At 41.0% G+C, this 18,936-nt stretch overlaps 3 protein-coding genes across 7 annotated transcripts in view; 2 read left to right on the top strand and 1 right to left on the bottom strand.

Annotated features, from left to right (window-relative positions):
- Positions 1–806: 806 nt before the first annotated feature.
- Positions 807–6,081, bottom strand: LOC106565383 (LETM1 domain-containing protein LETM2, mitochondrial). 3 transcript variants are annotated; one of them, XM_045691582.1, is made up of 6 exons: positions 5,730–6,081; positions 4,424–4,527; positions 3,841–3,961; positions 3,026–3,135; positions 2,674–2,745; positions 807–2,321 (listed from the first exon to the last, which is right to left on the bottom strand). In XM_045691582.1, the coding sequence occupies exons 2-6, from the start codon at positions 4,514–4,516 to the stop codon at positions 2,244–2,246; spliced, it is 474 nt and encodes a 157-aa protein (XP_045547538.1). In that variant the 5' UTR covers positions 4,517–4,527; positions 5,730–6,081; the 3' UTR covers positions 807–2,243. The 3 variants fall into 3 exon arrangements, with proteins under 3 accessions (XP_045547538.1, XP_013987913.1, XP_045547537.1); XM_014132438.2 differs by having other exon boundaries at positions 4,424–4,530; positions 5,730–6,075; XM_045691581.1 differs by having other exon boundaries at positions 4,424–4,530; positions 5,709–5,783.
- A 2,578-nt stretch (positions 6,082–8,659) lies between these two features.
- Positions 8,660–16,445, top strand: LOC106565382 (phospholipase DDHD2). Of its 3 annotated transcripts, none has more exons than XM_045691580.1 (18): positions 8,660–9,378; positions 9,683–9,759; positions 9,891–10,048; positions 10,398–10,594; positions 11,000–11,089; positions 11,258–11,381; positions 11,622–11,711; positions 11,932–12,073; positions 12,337–12,545; positions 12,856–12,917; positions 13,030–13,158; positions 13,313–13,402; positions 13,674–13,820; positions 14,285–14,440; positions 14,546–14,651; positions 14,886–15,044; positions 15,639–15,798; positions 15,906–16,445. In XM_045691580.1, exons 3-18 carry the CDS (start codon positions 9,910–9,912, stop codon positions 15,970–15,972), a joined length of 2,067 nt encoding a protein of 688 aa, XP_045547536.1. In that variant the 5' UTR covers positions 8,660–9,378; positions 9,683–9,759; positions 9,891–9,909; the 3' UTR covers positions 15,973–16,445. The 3 variants fall into 3 exon arrangements, with proteins under 3 accessions (XP_045547536.1, XP_013987909.2, XP_013987908.2); XM_014132434.2 differs by having other exon boundaries at positions 9,683–9,763; positions 13,677–13,820; XM_014132433.2 differs by having other exon boundaries at positions 8,662–9,378; positions 9,683–9,763.
- Positions 16,446–16,710: 265 nt separating this feature from the next.
- The window catches only part of LOC106565381 (transforming acidic coiled-coil-containing protein 1), a 40,764-nt gene continuing 38,538 nt past the window's right edge, over positions 16,711–18,936 (top strand). Inside the window, exon 1 of the mRNA XM_014132430.2 lies at positions 16,711–17,013. The gene's annotated coding sequence lies outside the window, so the exon portion shown is untranslated. The remainder of the gene's footprint in view (positions 17,014–18,936) is intronic.

Here is an 18,936-nt window from a genome sequence, read left to right as displayed (position 1 = left end):
ATCTGCTTCAAAATGTCAAGCCATCTGAAACTGTACGGTAGGTACTGTAAGCCGTAAACCCTGTTGACTGCTGTACTTTTGTCAAGTTAGTACACATCAATTACTTACAGGTAACAGTTTATAAGAACTTTGACAATTATGCATTCATTAACAATTTATACATTATAAGCATTTCATTATTTGTAAACATGTATAAGCAATAACATATTTAAAGCATTTATAAGCATTAGTGAAGGCTTATTCACTTATGAACAATTGTAATAAATTGAAAAATTATTTTTACAGCTTATTAGCATACTCATTATTTATTAAGGTTAAACCAAACGATTACATGTAACAAAAATGAAATGAAATACGAAATTATGTGAAATTGAATTAAACAATAATGTATTTTGATACTAATATGATGTACAATATTCTAATATGTTTATATATGATAACAATAGCGTAATATATTTAATATGCCATATACAATTTTTTTACAGTTTTATTAATTCATTTTAATTAACTTAATCATTATGACACACCCCTCACTACTGTCATTGGTTACACTAATTGCACTGTATGTCTACATAACCTGGTTCAAGTATTCATGACATTACCCTGAGGAAGGCACAGTGATAGTGATGCCGAAACGTGGGTAAATACCCATTAAATTGCTGGGAGATTATACATGGAGTGTGCGACTTTATTTTGATAGTTTATGGTTTATGGTTTATTCGCCGTTAGTCAGCACCTCCACACAAACTGTTATTATGGGTGTTGTCACAGTTGTCGTCGGGAAAGGAGGACCAAGGCGCAGCGGGTTGCATGTTCATCATGATCATTTATTCCAAACACGTGAACACGAAAAAAAAAACAATACTCACGCCCAGAGTTGCAGGCTAAACAAAGCAGTGCTCACAAACAACTTCCCACAACCTACTAACAAACACACACCCCTATATAGGACTCTCAATCAGAGGCAACTAGAAACACCTGCCTCCAATTGAGAGTCCAGCGCCCAACCCTAAAACTAGACAAAAATGCAGCAATACAACCTAGAACATACAACCTAGAACATACATCCAAAAACCCAGCAACACATAAATCAAACACCCCTCACAACACACACAAAAACCACCACCATACAAAAACAAACATCCCTCTGTCACGTCCTAACCAAAATACTAAACCACTACTCTCTCTGCTGGTCAGGACGTGACAGGTGTGTGCCAGCTCATGTTTTTTTTTAATAGGATTTCTATATATAAAAAAAATATATATATATTTTTTTATATTATGGCACCATGATTTTAAAACTATATTTTTTAAGGTATTTATCTACATATCCCTTTAAATAAAGCAAGCCCAAAATATAAATCCCATTTTGATTCAGACTGCAGGTTTAGCCAATAAGCAGACCTGGCGTACATAGTAACCTGGCAACGTAGTAGCAGCTAGCAGGCTAACAAAAATGTCCCAGAGGAGTGAGTATTACATTCCCCTGTATGAGAGAAATTCTAATAACATCATGCTTACCATTAACAATGTGTTCACCAACCAATAATAGGAACGTCCCATAATTTTGTCTTAATAAAACTGTAGTAAGATTGACACCCCTTAGAGTCTAAGCTTAGTCTAAGGCTTAGACTAAGCTTAGAGTATAGCCCAGTGGACTGCACAAAGCAGAGGCACGTATTTCCATATCATACATTCAACAAATGTACAAATGTACAGGATACCATTTAGCTGTAATAAATGATGAGACTGATGATTCTATTAAACATGATATTATACAAAAGATGTGCCGCCGTTACAGTGCAACGTTTACCATAGTTCAAATCACAGAACATTATGTTCTGTTCCAGAGTAAAACAAATACTGATATATGATACAGATCTTACAACTGTAAACACTTGAGCAATATCCCGTCAGATGGAGTGCAGCAAATTAACAGTTCAGACGATGAAGGAAGCAATACATTTAAAGTGACCCTCTCACTTCTTCTCCATTGTCGTTTCTTTGGATTAGACTCGTCCTTTCGGATGACAAGTAGTAAGCCATGTCCGCCTCCAACTGTGTAGCTCTCTCATCTTTTCCTTGGTTTACTTGACTAAAAAGTGTGCCACGATGGCTTCCCTAAACCAGAAGTGAAGGAGGGAATGGGGGTTGGGATTGAAGCTTCCTTCAGCAGTCTATGCAGCTAGTGAGTGTTGGACCCAGTAGTGTAGGCCTTGGCAGCCATTACATTTACATTTACGTCACTTAGCAGACGCTCTTATCCAGAGCGACTTACAAATTGGTGCATTCACCTTAGTAGCCAACTCAGCACCTTTTCCCTGAAAATGGAGGATAGATAATATGAGCAAAATCGCAAAGAGCTAAGCTAAGACAAGTATGTTCTATTCAAGAACCAATAGGTTGACTAGATACTGTTAATGAAAATTATCAGTGAGAACAGCAGAAAATCTAAACTTGAAATGTGATGGTATATAACAAATCATTACTTCCAAAAAGAGTAGCTAACATATTGATGCAGCTTTGTGAAATACAACAGATAAGGGTGGACTCTAACCAAAGGGCCATTACAAAGCCCCCTTGGACTTGCCTACCTTCTGCTCCTGTATCAATTTCTTTCCAAAAACTTTGTACACAAAACCATGGAATGAAACATCTCCCACTCAAACTTACATGTATTAACTGAGCTTCTGGTGACACCATCTTCAATTCCACAATCCTGGCTTTATCCAAAACTCTCCTTACCTGGAAAAAGAAGGGATTCTAAGAATAAGGAAACATGGGGGGGTGTCAGTGTGTCTGTATGCTTGCACTTCTTGATTTGGGATTCAATTTCCTAATTTGGGAATCATAAAACGTTACTGCCGCAAAACAAACATTGCTAGGAAGTTCTCTTGGTGTTTTTCTTAGAGAAGAAGCGTCCACATCAACAGAAACAATCAATCCCCATCAATAAAGACAGAAATGGACTGAATGGAAGTGGACCCCGTTGATCGTGCAATTTAGAAGTGCGGCCAGTGTGTACCTTCCTGTCCATGATAATGGGGGCAGAGTCCACCAGGACTTCTAGTGACGCAGACATGGGCTTGTCTTTGACCGGGTCCTCGATCACTGCGGGAGGGGGGCGGCGACTTGCTGCAGTGAAGAACAAGAAAAGAGGGGATCAATTCAATGTTGAATTTAGCCTTCAGTTGCTCTGTGTACTGGTTTGATTAGGGCATTGGGTAATTTTGGAGTTAGCAGATGGAGTGGATGATGCCAAAATACAGTTACGCCTGGTAATGTAGCCATTACATAATTATAGCTCAGCCCAATAGAACACTTTGCCATTGGTCTTATTGTGGCAGGTTACTTAGCAATGGTCTACTCTGAGGCATTCTTATCTTGGAAGGTTGTTGAGAGCATTTACAGAAGAAAAAACATCTCTAGTTTTGCCTTGTCAGCAACATGACTTGCCATTTCTCCTCAGGTGAAACATTCTCTCAAAGGAGTCACATGTTTCAGGGCACAGTGTGCCTAAAATAACCATTATAAAAACCTTCCAGTACTATTTCCTCCCTTTAGTACACTAATATCAATCCCAGTTTGTCAGACAAAAGGATTGGTCAAGAAAACATTGACAGAAGATGCTTTCTGTAAGTGAAAACTACGTTTATATTGAGGCACCTGCAACATACGAATCGTGTCAGCTTTTTTAACACATAAGGCCACTATGAATTCAAAATAAGTTGTTGCTGCGGTCTTTTATGGATGATGCCATCACCCTTTCTTTTTTGGCCCTGACCTAAGCGGTTGTATCGATCATAACCCTTGCTTTAGTTGCCAACATCAGCCCCTTACCTCCAGTTTGACGATGGGGAGGATGACAGGGGACTTGGGTGTGAGGTCGGTATGGTACATGGCACGGGAACAGCAGCAGGAGAGATGGAGGAACATTCTCCTTCAGGTGAAGAGCCAACCACTGACAGAAGAGAGACAGAAGTTACTTCAATTGCTAGAGCATGGTTGTCCCTGGTGGAGGCATGCATTGTCTGTTTTATGTGGTTGTTGTCATCTATGTCATTGAGGATGACAATGAATAACCCATCAGACCAACCCCTGCACACTCCTTGAATGGCCAACTCCTTGAAGTTTGCAGTTGTGTAAAATAAATAAATAAAATTACACACACACAAACACATGTTCAGTGTGTATATATATAGCTGAAAACCTATTTGTATACCCTTAATGTACATTACTGTATTTATACTTGGGAAATTGTTTTTCAACAGGATTTTTTTTTTTTTAATAGCTGGAGGGAGTCTTTAACTGGGAATGAAACTTGAGACAGGTTGACCCAGCAGCATTCCTTTCACATACTAACAGGCAGCTATGTGTGGGTGAGGGGCAGTTTAAGTTGGAGAGTTAGAGGAGGACGAAGTACCTGTTGCAGTTGCTGCATGAGTTGCTCGGTCGTCAGCCCCAGTGACCTCATTCCCCGGCTACGACACGCCACCTGCAGCTCTGACACACTCATGGCTGCCACGCCTTCTGTGGTAATCATCTAGAGAGTTATTACAGAACCGTACTCTGCCAACATGTTCCGGCTGGCCGGCAGAAAAAGAACAACCGACACCTAACACCCTTGTGTGATCCGGCAGAGACACATGGCCTAGTTATACAGTTTCATAAGATTCAGTAAAAACAATACAGTTACACAAATGGCTCTGATTTGCACTGTAAAAACAAAGCCATGTACTGACAAATAGCCAGGTGTTTGTCACTAATCTTAACAGTCACTCAATTTACAAGGTTGTTCAATGGAGGTCACATAGGGGCGATTCCATGCCAGCATGGCCCTAAACTATATTGGTATCTCAAAAGTACCCTTTTAGATTTTGTTCATTTTTTAGACAGATAATTTTAAAACAATATACTCAACAAGTACATCACATTTCCAGAGTGGGCTCACTGCTACTTTTAAAGTTATTATACATTTTATGAGCACCACCAACACAGTGAACGAGAAAATCCATTCAAAGGGAACTTCCTCTACTTGCTGAATGTACAATCATACAGCAGGGATGTGATTGGTTAATGACCTATAATGTCAATTTCTATGTTTAACATTCATCATTTCTTCAAGTAGCAGAACCCACTCTGAAAATTTGATGTGCTGGATGAAGAGTATATTGTCCCAAAGAATTAGTCAATTTTTTTGCTAAATTAAAAAGGGTAATTATGAGATATGAATAAATTAACGTGAGTTATTTTTTTTTGAATATAGACATACTCCATATTTTAAAGCACACTATAAGGAGTTTCATGACACCTAGATGTTGTCTATACCATGTACGGTTCACAGATCGTAGGGTCTTACAAGAGTCATGTATAGGTCTAAAAAGGGCCTGAAAGGGACACTTCATCAAGATACAAATGTAAAAAGAATGTTAAACACCCATCCTCCCAAGTAAGTTTCTATATGAGAATTGCCAGAACAAATCTGCGATACAAAAAAATATATATTGTGCCATGCCGGCGCAATCGCCCATAGGTAACATACCGGTAGTTGCTCAGCAGCTTCGACTGCAAATAGGCAACAGTTACATGACTGCAGTGATAGGGCTAATAGTACATCAGCAGGCAACAGGCTGACAGCCAGAGAATCACTCCACTCAATTCTCTAACCTTTCCTTGAGTATCAGTACAGAGGTGTGCATAGAAGGTACCTGTGGATTAAGTTGCCTTACCCTTCTGCGCTCTCTCCTCGTGAGCTGTTGGCCGTGTAGTAACTTCCACACCATCCTCCCTGCGATGTTCGTGTCAATCCCAAGCAACCGAGGGCTTTAGTTCGTCCACTACTCTCTGCCCAATTGATTTAGGCGCTACCACTCTGTCTGGGGAGTTGTTTGGAGTAGGGGCAGTCTGTGAGGATGTGGCAGTGGGGACTGGGACTCTATTCTCTGCTGGGGACGGGGGAGTTTCAGCTGGAGAGGCCTTTACTTCCTTGAGCCTAGCGCAGGACTCATGAAGAAAGCGAACTGGAACGCAGCCATGGCACCGCGGGTAGTTTGCGGTACATCCGTGTAAAATGGGCCTGGGAGCGTGTGATTGTAGGGCAGTGTAGTTAGAGACAGACATCTGATAGGTAGCGAATGCATGCCGTGGATGGGAGAGTGGCGCAGTTGGGCCTTTTGGACAATAAATAGGATCCCTTACAAAAACATGTCAATTGTTAGTCCAATATTGTCAGATTGGCATTGTAAATGAAAATGTATACAAATACACTAATGAATATATTGGAATAAAACATAAAAATTAATTAAACATGCATAACCGATAAGAAGTAGACAACCAAAACAGGGCTCTACGTTGACTTTAAAAAAAATGTAATACAACAATTAAACAAGGAGCACGTGTGCACCTATGATAAAAAATGTAGGCACTCACAAAGAAATTTAGGAGCACAATGAAAAATAGAGATAAAAGTTTAAATCCTTAATTTTTCTAGGTGCACTGGTGCTCCTAAATAAAAATTCCAGGTGCATACAAGTAAAAAGGTAGCACTGTAGAGCCCTGCAAAATATAAAAGCATTTCATAACATACAACATTGTATAGAGTTTCATGTTATAGCTAACATAATAAAATACAATAAAATATAGAGTAATACATATCCACAGCCATATATTTATGTATAAATATATCTACAGTTGAAGTCGGGAAGTTTACATACACCTTAGCCAAATACATTTAAACTCAGTTTTTCACAATTCCTGACATTTTAATCCTAGTAAAAATTCCCTGTTTTAGGTCAGTTAGGATCACCAGTTTATTTTAAGAATGTGTAATGTCAGAATAATAGTAGAGAGGATGATTTATTTCAGCTTTTATTTCTTTCATCACATTCCCAGTGGGTCAGAAGTTTACATACACTCAATTAGTATTTGGTAGCATTGCCTTTAAATTGTTTAACTTGGGTCAAACGTTTCAGGTAGCCTTCCACAAGCTTCCCACAATAAGTTGGGTGAATTTTGGCCCATTCCTCCTCACAGAGCCGGTGTAACTGAGTCAGGTTTGTAGGCCTCCTTGCTCGCACACGCTTTTTCTATGGGATTGTGGTCAGGGCTTTGTGATGGCCACTCCAATACCTTGACTTTGTTGTCTTTAAGCCATTTTGCCACAACTTTGGAAGTATGCTTGGGGTCATTGTTCATTTGAAAGACCCATTTGCGATCAAGCTTTAACTTCCTGCCTGATGTCTTGAGATGTTGCTTCAATATATCCACTTAATTTTCCTCCCTCATGATGCCATCTATTTTGTGAAGTGCAACAGCCCCTCCTGCAGTAAAGCACCCCCACAACATGATACCCGAGTGCTTCACAGTTGGGATGGTGTTCCTCGGCTTGCAAGCATCACCCTTTTTCCTCCAAACATAACGATTGTCATTATGGCCAAACAGTTCTATTTTTGTTTCATCAGACCAGAGGACAAATCTCCAAAAAGTACGATCTTTGTCCTCATGTGCAGTTGCGAACCGTGGTCTGGCTTTTTTAGTGCCCCTGTGACAACAATTTTGGACCCCCTTGTGGCCCCCCTAAATGTGGAGTATGAAATAATATTTACAGTTGAAATGGTCTAGAACCGCCACTGCTTAGGGGTAGACCTAGCTCTCGAAAACTAGGAGGCATTTTACCTTCTCCCTACAGTTTCCAGCCATTAGCTTTGCCCACGACTGGCTCGTGTGAACTACAATCCCGACCATGTGTTATAATGTTTAGAAACGTCAATAATCATTGCTTGCGATACGGCTTTCGAGACATATGGCCCTTATCTTTTATCTGCGAAAAAAATAATCCTTCATATACATTTTTTTTTTTACTGTTGCAGTTGTGCACAGAGCCATACAGCTATGGGTGCTTCCACCCGACAAAACTACACTTCCCGAGTTACGCTTACACACAGGTGGCTGTGTGGGAAAACTAACCCTATCAAGGTGTGTATCATTTTATTTCTGGCTGATATGAAAGATAAGGGAGGTCCTTATGCTTCCAAAACCGTACAGCAAGCGACGCCGGTTAATGTTCAGATTGAGCATCGGGGTTCTTAACAAAACTCCCCTGTACAGAAGACATCTTCTTCCAATTACTCTTATGTGTGATGTTATGGAACTGAGAGTCATGATCAAGGGTAGACTTCACATAGTAAATGTGGGACACTAATTAGTATGATATTACGTTTCGTATGTATTAATTAGGAATTACAATCCGTACAATAAGTTACGAATAGTAATTCGTACAATGTTATTGATGCAGCGTTGGTTGAAGAGACCAGACAACTCCAGTGTCGGCTTTGAGGATGTTAAAAGAAAAACATAAACATGTCCGTGGGCTATCAGTAAGTAGATAAGAGCTTTTCATGTAAAAGCAAACTTATCTTAGTTCTTCAAAATGTCAATAATTTGCAAAATTGTTTATTGCCTTAAGTTGTCTATAGGAGGAGAGAGACTGCAAGTCACAAAGACTTTATGGTCTCAACCCGAACCCTCAACCACAAGTAGCCCACTCTCCTTACTCAATCTGTGCTGTCTATTGCAAGAGGTAAAGACAGGGTTGCATTTCTAGGCTGTCATGCTAAATAATATCAATGTTTCTGATCTGGTGATTCCATGTCTATGCACAGTATGTTACACAGGTGGAACATTGTCCTATGTAAGAGATGATTCATGGAAAGCAGAACCCGCTGACCTCTTGTCTTAAGTTATCAGGACCATTCAGTTGGCAAGTACCTTTTACACTTTACTCCATACATACAACATGTGTGTTGTACATCTGATTTTGATTTTACTACCGTGTAGATGTGGACTGACTGAAGTTAAACTGTCAAAGACTGACATTATTGCTTATCTTTATGTGATAAAGCGATAGTCATGTAAAACTTTGCATATGTTTCCGTTCCCCACTCTAAGCTTGGAACCAAATGAGCAAATTATTATTAATGAGTTAAAACACAATTGTTAGAGAGATTTGGGTACTTTCTCTCTTCTGTGATTATAGCCTACAGGCCTACTGTTGTGTTGCTATTTCCCCACACCTCTTCATCGTGATTGGAATTGACCTTTGGTCCCACTCTGAGTCACTAAACCAGTGAAGTCATTCAGAACACATGAGTGTTGAGACAAGCTTGCAAAGTGTGAAGTCAATCAGAGGAAAGTCCCCCCCTGTTGGAAACCTTAACAAACCTTGCTGTTTTTGTTGTTGCCTTCATCAATATCTAAATGCTTTTGGATTTGGATATATTCCAAGGACGTCTTTTTGCAACTTTGAACAGCGAGGTCCACTCGGGAGGAACCGCCATATTTGATGGAGTCCTATACTATAACATTAGCTGTACATTGAAGGTATGTAGCTATTTCTGATGCCTGCTCTCTACTTTTAAAGAATGTGAGTTTAAATAGTATGAGAGGAATTCACAATATTCACTCCTAGCAAACATTCCCAGTATGTTATAAGATGTTATGTTCTTACTCAGCACTGTCTATCCACGGATAGGACAGAAACATGTGCTTGCTGTGTTTCTTGTATTTCAAGGATACAAAATATCCAATTGTCAGCCCTTAGCTAGCATCTAAAACAATGATATCTTCCCTGAAACTTAGCATCAGATGAATGTGTAAATATTAGAATGCTGATTGTGCCTCCCAGGTGGTCCGTTAAAGCTGCCTTGGTGATCAACCTGAGCCTCTCAAATGACCCCTCCATCCTCATACACTAGCCAGATAGTAGGTGAGCTTCTCTCTTGATCTCTTTCTGTATTTTTTTTAAACTTAAAAGCAGACTACACATATACATGTTCCCTATAGAGAAAATCTAAGAATGATGATCTGTTCTATTCACTTCCACTCTTTCCTAGCTTCTCTGATCTAGCTGCCATGAACGGTGTGATAGAAGGTGTATATGAGCCGGTGCAGCACCATTGGTTCCACTGCGAGCAGCAGGTGGACTGTAAAGACTCCTGGTTCCCTTTCAGCAGAGAGGACTCACCAAGGCTGGAAGAGGCACACAAACATGGCATGAGACAATTCATCATACATTTACAAATAATACAAATTGTTCTTGTATTGTTGCCCCTTTGTACTATAGCACCATATTATGTGGGATGTGTTACCCTGAAACAAGAATATAGTTACACTGAAATTAAGGACTATCTAGGCAAGTAATGTTTTCATTGTGATGAATCATAACTTGTTACCATACTATGTAATTACAACTTTTGCTGTAATGTGGAGTGTTATGGTTTTGTTCATTTGGGCTGTGCTGTTCAATCAGCCATGGGATGTAATGACATGATCCCTGATGATAGTAGCAATGATAAAGATGACTAACCATAGCATCATAATTGTGTGTTTGCTCCTAACAGGGGGGACCCGCGGGGAGGAGGAGATGGTGGTAGCCACAGAGGGTAGGCGGTTCGATGTGAGGCTGAAGGAGAGGCGGCGCTACGCGGTGTACTGGGAGCAGCCCCCCTCGGAGGTGAGGCGCTGCTCCTGGTTCCACAAAGGAGACAAGGATATCTCCTACACCCCTTACCCAGAGCACACCAGCCTCGCCCTGGAGGTAGGACACAGTCTGAAATGACAACGTGTTCCCTATATAGTATACAGGGCCCTGGTCAATAGAAGTGCACTATATAGGTGCCATATCGGACGCACACAAACGCAAATCATTACAAAGTGATACAATATCTACCTTGATACCTTGGTGTTTATCTTCGTACCATAGTTTTGCGGGGGCCAGTATTTACTTCTTTCTACCATCTGAAAGGGGTATACTGCGGATTGGTAATGACCTTGTTAATCTGTCAATCATACCTTGGTAATATTGTCAGTAACATATACAGTATGACTGACCGGGTTTGACCCTCGGTCAACCACATAACCCAAGACTTGTGTTACCTCCCGGAGCTAATGTCTGGAGTGCAGGAGACCAGGGTCCATTACATTTGCATCACTGTATTCACAGGAGGCTTACATGATATCAGTGACGCTGAATGACTGGACGAGGAAGTTAGAATTCCCCACTGGAGAAACGGTGGTGTTGCACAGCCCTAAGGTATGACCCCCTCTCCCATCCATAACTGACATGTACAGAAGCACAGTATATCTTAGTGACACTATCTTACTGTCACTAGTACCTGCATGGTATGTCTGTAGAGATGCAAATATTGGACTGTAAAACAAAATGCAACAAAGTTTATATTCCTTGCTCTGTCTCCGTTAGCTTATGACACAGCAACAGACAATCCCCTTGAAGTACTGGATAAGCTTCCCCTCTGCCTCTGAGCAAAGTCGACCCAGGACCGTCAAAAGGGGGATGGAGGGTATTTCAATAGAGATACCTGAAGGTAAGCCCGCAAATGTATAGGCCTCCATCTTCACAATGGGCTTTGATTTCTACACCTCTATGTGAGGTTGTCACACCTATACTGTACTTCTATTTGTGTTTCATGCAAACAGTACTGGGAATTGGCCTGAACAATGGATATTGCATTGTTTACAGAGAACTCACGTTGGTATTTACAGTACATGATACCAAATTACAATTCCTTACACAGTATACCTTATTTGTGTTGTTGGTCAATCAGGAGAGCCTTACCAAGTGGACCACCTTGTCTTCATGGTACATGGCGTTGGACCGGCCTGTGACATCCAGCTGCGTGGGGTCGTTCAATGTGGTGTGTGTATAACCTTTGACCCCTACTTCTAAAACTTTACCTTTACCTGCACTCTGCTTTTCCCCTTTTTCACAATTCCTTTTTTTCTCACAGACATTCCCGTACATTGATTAATGCAGACTTGATAGGTTAAGATGACCATATTACTTGAAACAAGTTAACTGTACCAACATGCAAAAGCATATCACAAACATACTAAAGCACTCTCTACCGCCTGTAGTGAATGATTTCCGCGATGCTTCACTCAGCCTGCTGAGCAGTCACTTCAAGCAGGGGCAAGATGGCGCCCACATGGGCCGTGTGGAGTTCCTGCCAGTCAACTGGCACCGGGTCCTGCATGGGGACGCCACTGGGGTGGACGAGTAAGGCCTTGGACTGTTCCATCATTTGGCTTTGAATGCTGTTTTTGTGTTGTTTGTTGTTTAAATCGTCTGTTTACTGGGTTTTGTGGTTTTTCACACAAAAGAATGGCACACACACGCACACAAACACACACATACACACACACACACACACACACACACACACACACACACACACACACACACACACACACACACACACACACACACACACACACACACACACACACACACAAACTTTCTTACCTTCCTCCTACCAACAGGGATATCCAGAGGATCACCCTGCCCAGCATCAGTCGTCTGCGTCAGTTCAGCAACGGCACGGTGCTGGACCTGTTCTACTACAACAGCCCCACCTACTGCCAGACCATCATAGACACCGTGGCCTCAGAGATAAACCGCCTCCACCACGTATTCCTTCAGCGCCACCCACAATTCACTGGTGCAGTGTCACTGACTGGACACAGTCTGGGTCAGTACCTCACAGACCTCTCCTAACTTTTTCTTCAGACTTTATTAGGAAAAAAAGTTTCCAAAAGGGTTCTTCAGCTGTCCCCATAGGGCAACCCTTTTTGGTTACCAGGTAGAACTCTTTTGGGATATGTGTAGAACCCTCTGTGTAAAGGGTTCTACCTGGAACCAAAAAGGGTTCTTCAAAGGGTTCTTCTATGGGGAGAGCTGAAGAACCCTTTTCGGTTCCAGATAGTACCTTTTTTTTCTAGGAGTGCAGTATTGATAACCATTATAGTAATTCATATTTTTTATTAATATGACTTTTCTAGGTTCTCTGATCCTCTTTGACCTTCTGACAAATCAAGAAATACATAACACAGATGAAAAGATAGTAAGTAGTAGGCAACTGACAAAATGTACAGCTACATTTTGGCCATGGCCACAACCACCAGCATATTTATTCTGATTAGCTCAATGTTGATCCTATATTTCTTCTGCTTCAGAGTAGCGTCAGCAGCCCAAGTGAAGCAACCTCCATTAATTTTGAGAGCTTTGAGAAAACACTTAGGAATTGCGGATTGGGCAAGTTTTTCCAAATGCTTACAAAGGAGCAGATGGACTTAGAATCACTGGTAAGCGTGTGTGTGTGTGTGTGTGTGTGTGTGTGTGTGTGTGTGTGTGTGTGTGTGTGTGTGGTGGTGTGTGTGTGTGTGTGTGTGTGTGTGTGTGTGTGTGTGTGTGTGTGAGATGTTCTAACTGTGTGTGTGTCCTCTGTCTATTGACTAGGCTCTCTGTTCGGAGACGGACTTGAAGGACTTGGGAATGCCCTTGGGGCCTCGCAAGAAGATCATGTGCTTGTTGAAGAGATGGAGAGAGGTATGAAATCCTATCCACTTCCAAATAGATCCATTCATTGTCAAACATAGCCATTATGTGAAATGTTCCACTCGTTTTAAAATCAATCTTCTTTGATCTGACATTCCAGTCTATTGGATCTATTGCGCGTAGCTTCCTGTCTGTCTGTGGTTTTAACCCTGACAATATTCCATCCTAACTGTTTGTAAGCTGGAACCAGCAGCCTGATGAAGTTATATTGTTTAGATTGTTATTGGAGCTATCTAATGTATCCATCCATCCTTCGGCCCAGAAGCAGGAATCCAGGACAGGAACGTCCCAGCCAGTTCCTGGCGTTCCAGGTGTGTATTCCCAGGTCCAAGAACAACCAATGCTCCTCTCAGACGCCCCCTCCACCAGCCCAGTGGATTACAAGTACTTTGACATTGGCATTGGCCAGGTAAACAAACAACAACAACAGTGACTGCATACTGTAACATGTACACATGCACATACAGTAGAGTGAGAGAGAGCACTGCCATGGTGCACATATCTGCACATATGTGAAGTAGTACACCATTTTCGCAGACCGCTTATGGCTCGTGAGCACAACTTTCAGAACTACTGGCTAAAAAGTATACATTATTTTGTGTACAAGGATTTAAACAACAAACAACACAAAAACAACACTCAAAGCCAAATGATGGATTAAAGAGAATATATTTAATAGAATGTCTTGATGCAGTTAACATGAGGCCCAACTATTACAACTGAAAATCTAAATGAATAAAATTTAAATGTAATTTAAAAATGTTGGTAAGTTCTGATATCCATGCTTAGTTACAGAAAGTGAAGAAATTCAGAATTTATACATGGAGCATACTGAATTAGTATTAAACATGTACCCCTGCCCTTCCTGCCCAGGTGTCCATTGTGTACCCTCAGCTGGCCTTCCAGCCGCAGGCCTTCTTTGCCTTGGGTTCTCCTATAGGGATGTTCCTATCGGTGCGCGGCCTGAAGAGGATCGACCCCAAATACAGCCTCCCCACCTGCAAGAGCTTCTACAACATCTTCCATCCAGTATGTTTATGGATCATATGTTAGTAAAAATGATTAGTGGAGCTAAAGTCAATCAAAGTCATGAGTATTCATAAGGACCTGACAATGTGTTCTTCCTCCTTGCAGTTTGACCCGGTGGCCTTCAGGATTGAGCCCATGGTGGTGTCTCCAGGGGTGGACCTGCCCCCAATGCTAATCCCACATCACAAGGGCAGGAAGAGGATGCATCTCGGTGAGACCTGAGGCGTGAAGCTTTGATCTGAACATTACAGAAACATTTCTAGATATGGTAGCCCCATATGTCATGAGCTTTTTGTTAAGACCCTAAGCGAGCATTACTAACGCTCTGACCTGCCTGATAATTTAAAACACTGACCTACATCGTTGCTATCCAATGAGCGTGTGGAAGCGTTCATCCACCTTGTGCTCCCATGCAGTGACCCTGTGTTGACATTGTGTCCCCCAGAGCTGAAAGACAGCTTGATGCGAGTCAGCTCAGATCTGCTGCTCTCCGTCAGTACTCTCCGTGGTGTGTGGCAGACCCTCACCACGCTACCTGTCAACACACTGCCCCCAGTGGCCAGTGTAGGAACCACGGCTGCATTGCCACCTCAGGAGTCCGAAGGTGAGAGACTGGTCTCATTTATTTATTACTTTTGTTCGCTCATTAATTTATTCACTCATTTATTAGGAACCATGTGCAGTGTTTTTCCATACATGCATTACTTTATTCTTCATATTCCCAAAAACAAATTCCACTGTTGTTACTCTAGTAATTATAGCATTGCTAAACAGGTAGGCCTTTAAAAGCAACTTAATGTAATATAATGATTTTTCGGTGTAATTTGTCCTTTGTGTGACATGTTTTTTGTATGTACTATGAGTATTATCATGTTACCCCTGCCTGCAACCAATGTCCCTTTATTTTAAATGTTTTTATTTGACCTTTATTTATACAAGTTTTTCTCATTGAGATAACATCTCTTTTCCAAGAAAGAACTGGTCCAATAGCAGCAGAGGGAACAACATTTCAGACAAAACAACTTACATACACTAACACAACATTAAACAAAACTATAAACACACATACAGCACAACAATTACATATTATGTTAAAAACACAAAAGTCTTGACTAAAAACAGCTGTCCTAAAAGACAAAAAGGAGACAATAACATTTGAACTGTGTTAGTGGAATGTTCCATCAATACTCTTTTCCAGGTAGTAGGGCCCAAAACGGTACCGTCCCACCTACAGAGATGAAGAATATCAGTTTTGGAATGTTGAATGGTGGACGTCGGTTTGATTACGTCCTTCAAGAGAAACCCCTAGAGAGCTTCAATGAGTATCTGTTTGCCATTCAGAGCCATCTCTGCTACTGGTAATAACAACTGAGCTAGTGTTGACTCTGACTCATGCTGTATTTGAACTAGCTTACATGTTTTCTTTAGCTTTCTGCAGTATCTCATGTTTTCTTGTGTGTTTCAGGGATTCTGAGGATACCGTGTTGCTGCTTTTGAGAGAAATCTATGAAGGGAAGGGAATCCTTCTCTAGCATCTCCAAATGTTCATGTAAAGCAGGGGTGGGCAATTCCAGTCCTCGAGGGCCTGATCAGTGTCACAGTTTTGCCCCAGCTAACACACCTGACTCCAATAATCACCTATTCACGATCTTCAGTTTAGAATGCAATTTGATTAGTCAGCTGTGTTTGCTAGGGATGGAGAAAAAGTGTGACACCAATCAGGCCCAGGAGGACTGGAGTTGCCCACCCCTGATGTAAAGGATGGATCTTTTGAGTTGTGTATCTACTAGAGGAGACTCTGGACGCCATCACATGTTTATGGCTTCGTTTGTATTTATTTTTCTGTAAAGTGTATTGAGGCTTCTGGTAAATGCACTTTGAATAAATTGTGATTTCAATCTGAATTGTGATTTGATCTGGAGATGACTAATTTACACAGTTATTTTTGGTCGATACCTAATGCACTGTTTGCATAAGAATGCATTAAAAATGTACTGTATGATTATGGGCTTGTTCTAATTTGTTTACAAATATGGAAACTGGGACCAACTTTTAATTAAAGCTGCTATTCTGCTTATTCACACTTTTTGCTGGACCATGTCCTAGTTGCAATTTAGCACGTGTGTGTGTTTACTTTTAGTAAATTATGAACAACAGAAATAAATCCTGCAAGGTTTTGACTGTCTGCTTCAGCCAACAGGCTTATCTAATAGCTACTGTTGACTCCATGCCACACTGTTGCCTATTTAGCCTTGCACTCCAAAGAGAGGTGACCACGCATTGTGTTCCTATCTGTAAGATTCATGTCGTACATTAACCGACTGTGTCTTTAAGTCACATTCCTAGCACATAGCCCCCAGAAAGTTAATTTCCCATTTATCCGCGTCACCCACCGCGTGGAATATACGCCACAGGACAGTTCTCTTTGAAGAACGCGTTGGGACATTTGGACTGCCCATCACATCGTGCTTTGCAAGGAACGTTTTCATAGTGAAGAAAATAACTTTATAATACCATCTTTGACGTCTCTTGAAAGTTGGGTTGCGGATTTATCCGGTAAATTCACTGGAAAGGTAGGACATTTCACTTTTGGACTATTGGCTATAATCGCCAGCTCTGTGTTGACTGTTTTTGCCTGTAAAAATGTAAATCGCAATACTGTTAGATTGATAGTGATACCGTTGTGTTATGTATCGTGATGGCATCTACTAAAATGTAAGATCACATAACAAATTTGGAATATTAATTATATTACATTTTGAAGTATAATTTAGCTTTAAACGTTATTTAACTCACTTTGGCACAAGATCATGGGCGACATGACAGGACCTGCATGTTCAGTCACACAGCGTATGTGCAGACAGCAAAGACTAGGCTATAATCACAATATTTACTTAAAGAGTAACGTTCCATGAGAGAAATTCATTTTTAAAACATGATTTGAAACCATAGTCTCGTCTGTTCAACTTTCCTATGAATCATACATGGACTAACACGGGCCCTGAAGTTTGTTGTTTATGATATATAGTTGTGTTTTATTGAAAGTAGGCTATTATGACCATGTAAAGTCAGTTAGCATAAGATCACACAAGTTGGCTAGTCATGACTGTTCATTTGTTGTGTCATGACAACAGTTTTTTTGAAGCCCATATAACATAGGTTCAAGTAAAGTGCAACCACATAGGGGAATTAATGGAGCAAATGCATCCCATGACATTTTCACATGCAAATAGTTTTATTTCTATAATATATAGGTTATCAGTAGTCCCCGAGGGATGAGACTCAATGAGAGCAAAATATGTCTTCCACTGAATCGTCCTTCTTTTTGTAGCCTGTCCATTTTGCTTGAATCAAATGTAATTCCTAATTTTCCAAAACTCTGCATTAACTGTCTAGATGGGGGTTCCGGCAAGGGAGGATTACTATTAAAGCATTTATCCTTTTAATGACTTTCTTTCACTCTTCCAGTGTGAGAGTCTGGCAATGTTATAAGCTCTTTAACTCTGGAAACAACTAGCTGAGCTGACACCACAGCCTGTGTTGTGGATCATGTGTGAGCACTGCTAGCTTGTACTTTTTCATGCCTGTAAGCCTGTTGTTTTCGGCTTTTCTAACACATGTTTGTATTGTGTTTATGTAAGTCTCATTCAACCACGGGATAATTAATCCCTGCTCTAATTAAACACACTTCAAATGCTTTCTTTTATTTATAAAAAGGAAAGCTGTGAAATTAAAAAAGTCTGAACCAGCTTTTTGTGGGGGCAGCCCATTATTTACCTAACACCATTAGTTCATGTTTGAGTGCAGTGGTTTAGGTTTCTGCAGGACAGGTTTGATTGAATTCTAGGCTAACACAGCCAGGCTGCACTGTTTCAACCCTGCTGGTAAGAAAAACCCATCTGACTGAAAGGTGACTTCATGTAAGGTGAGGTAGCTTGAGATTCTTTGAAGTAGGGGAGCTAATAAGAGGACTGGAGGGTAGAGTTACAATGTCACTATCTAAACCTAGGTTTTGGTCAAGGATTTCACTTTCGCGTGTACACACACTCTCTCACACACACACACACACACACCTCACCACACAACAGTGCATTTGCCTTTCTCACAATGTGATTCTCACATTGATTGATTAATCATTCGATTTATTGTGGATATTGTCCATCAACAGGAAATTCTTTCCACAGATTTTCCACTTGTTGACCAATGACCAACGTTCCAGTAGCCAACACAAGGCAAGGCTCAACCGTACACACACAGCACTATACATAAGGCAATGTAAAGTCTGCCTGAAGTGAACAGGGTGCTACTCATGGCTTACACACACGCTCACACACACTCACACACACTCACACACACTGACACACACACACAATCCTTTTTCACCGCACACAAAAACAGCGTATATCCCAGAAAGAGCACAGCTCAGACGGAGGGTCAAGAACTGACAACCAGCGTGCTGGAACGTTCATTTCCTTCCATGTGTTTTCTTTCAGTTA

The sequence above is a fragment of the Salmo salar genome, chromosome ssa12 (assembly GCF_905237065.1).
Source record: "Salmo salar chromosome ssa12, Ssal_v3.1, whole genome shotgun sequence".
Taxonomy (NCBI): Eukaryota; Metazoa; Chordata; class Actinopteri; order Salmoniformes; family Salmonidae; genus Salmo; species Salmo salar.
This window is presented reverse-complemented; position numbering and strand designations above follow the sequence as displayed.

Coding starts and splice junctions, on each gene's coding strand:
- LOC106565383 (XM_045691582.1), bottom strand. CDS start 4,516: ATGAGTGTGTCAGAGCTGCAGGTGGCGTGTCGTAGCCGGGGAATGAGG. Junction 3,962..4,423: donor TCATGCAGCAACTGCAACAG/GTACTTCGTCCT, acceptor CTCTTCTGTCAG/TGGTTGGCTCTTCACCTGAA. Junction 2,746..3,025: donor CCATTATCATGGACAGGAAG/GTACACACTGGC, acceptor TTCTTTTTCCAG/GTAAGGAGAGTTTTGGATAA.
- LOC106565382 (XM_045691580.1), top strand. CDS start 9,910: ATGAACGGTGTGATAGAAGGTGTATATGAGCCGGTGCAGCACCATTGG. Junction 11,712..11,931: donor GCGTGGGGTCGTTCAATGTG/GTGTGTGTATAA, acceptor TACCGCCTGTAG/TGAATGATTTCCGCGATGCT. Junction 15,799..15,905: donor CAGAGCCATCTCTGCTACTG/GTAATAACAACT, acceptor TGTGTGTTTCAG/GGATTCTGAGGATACCGTGT.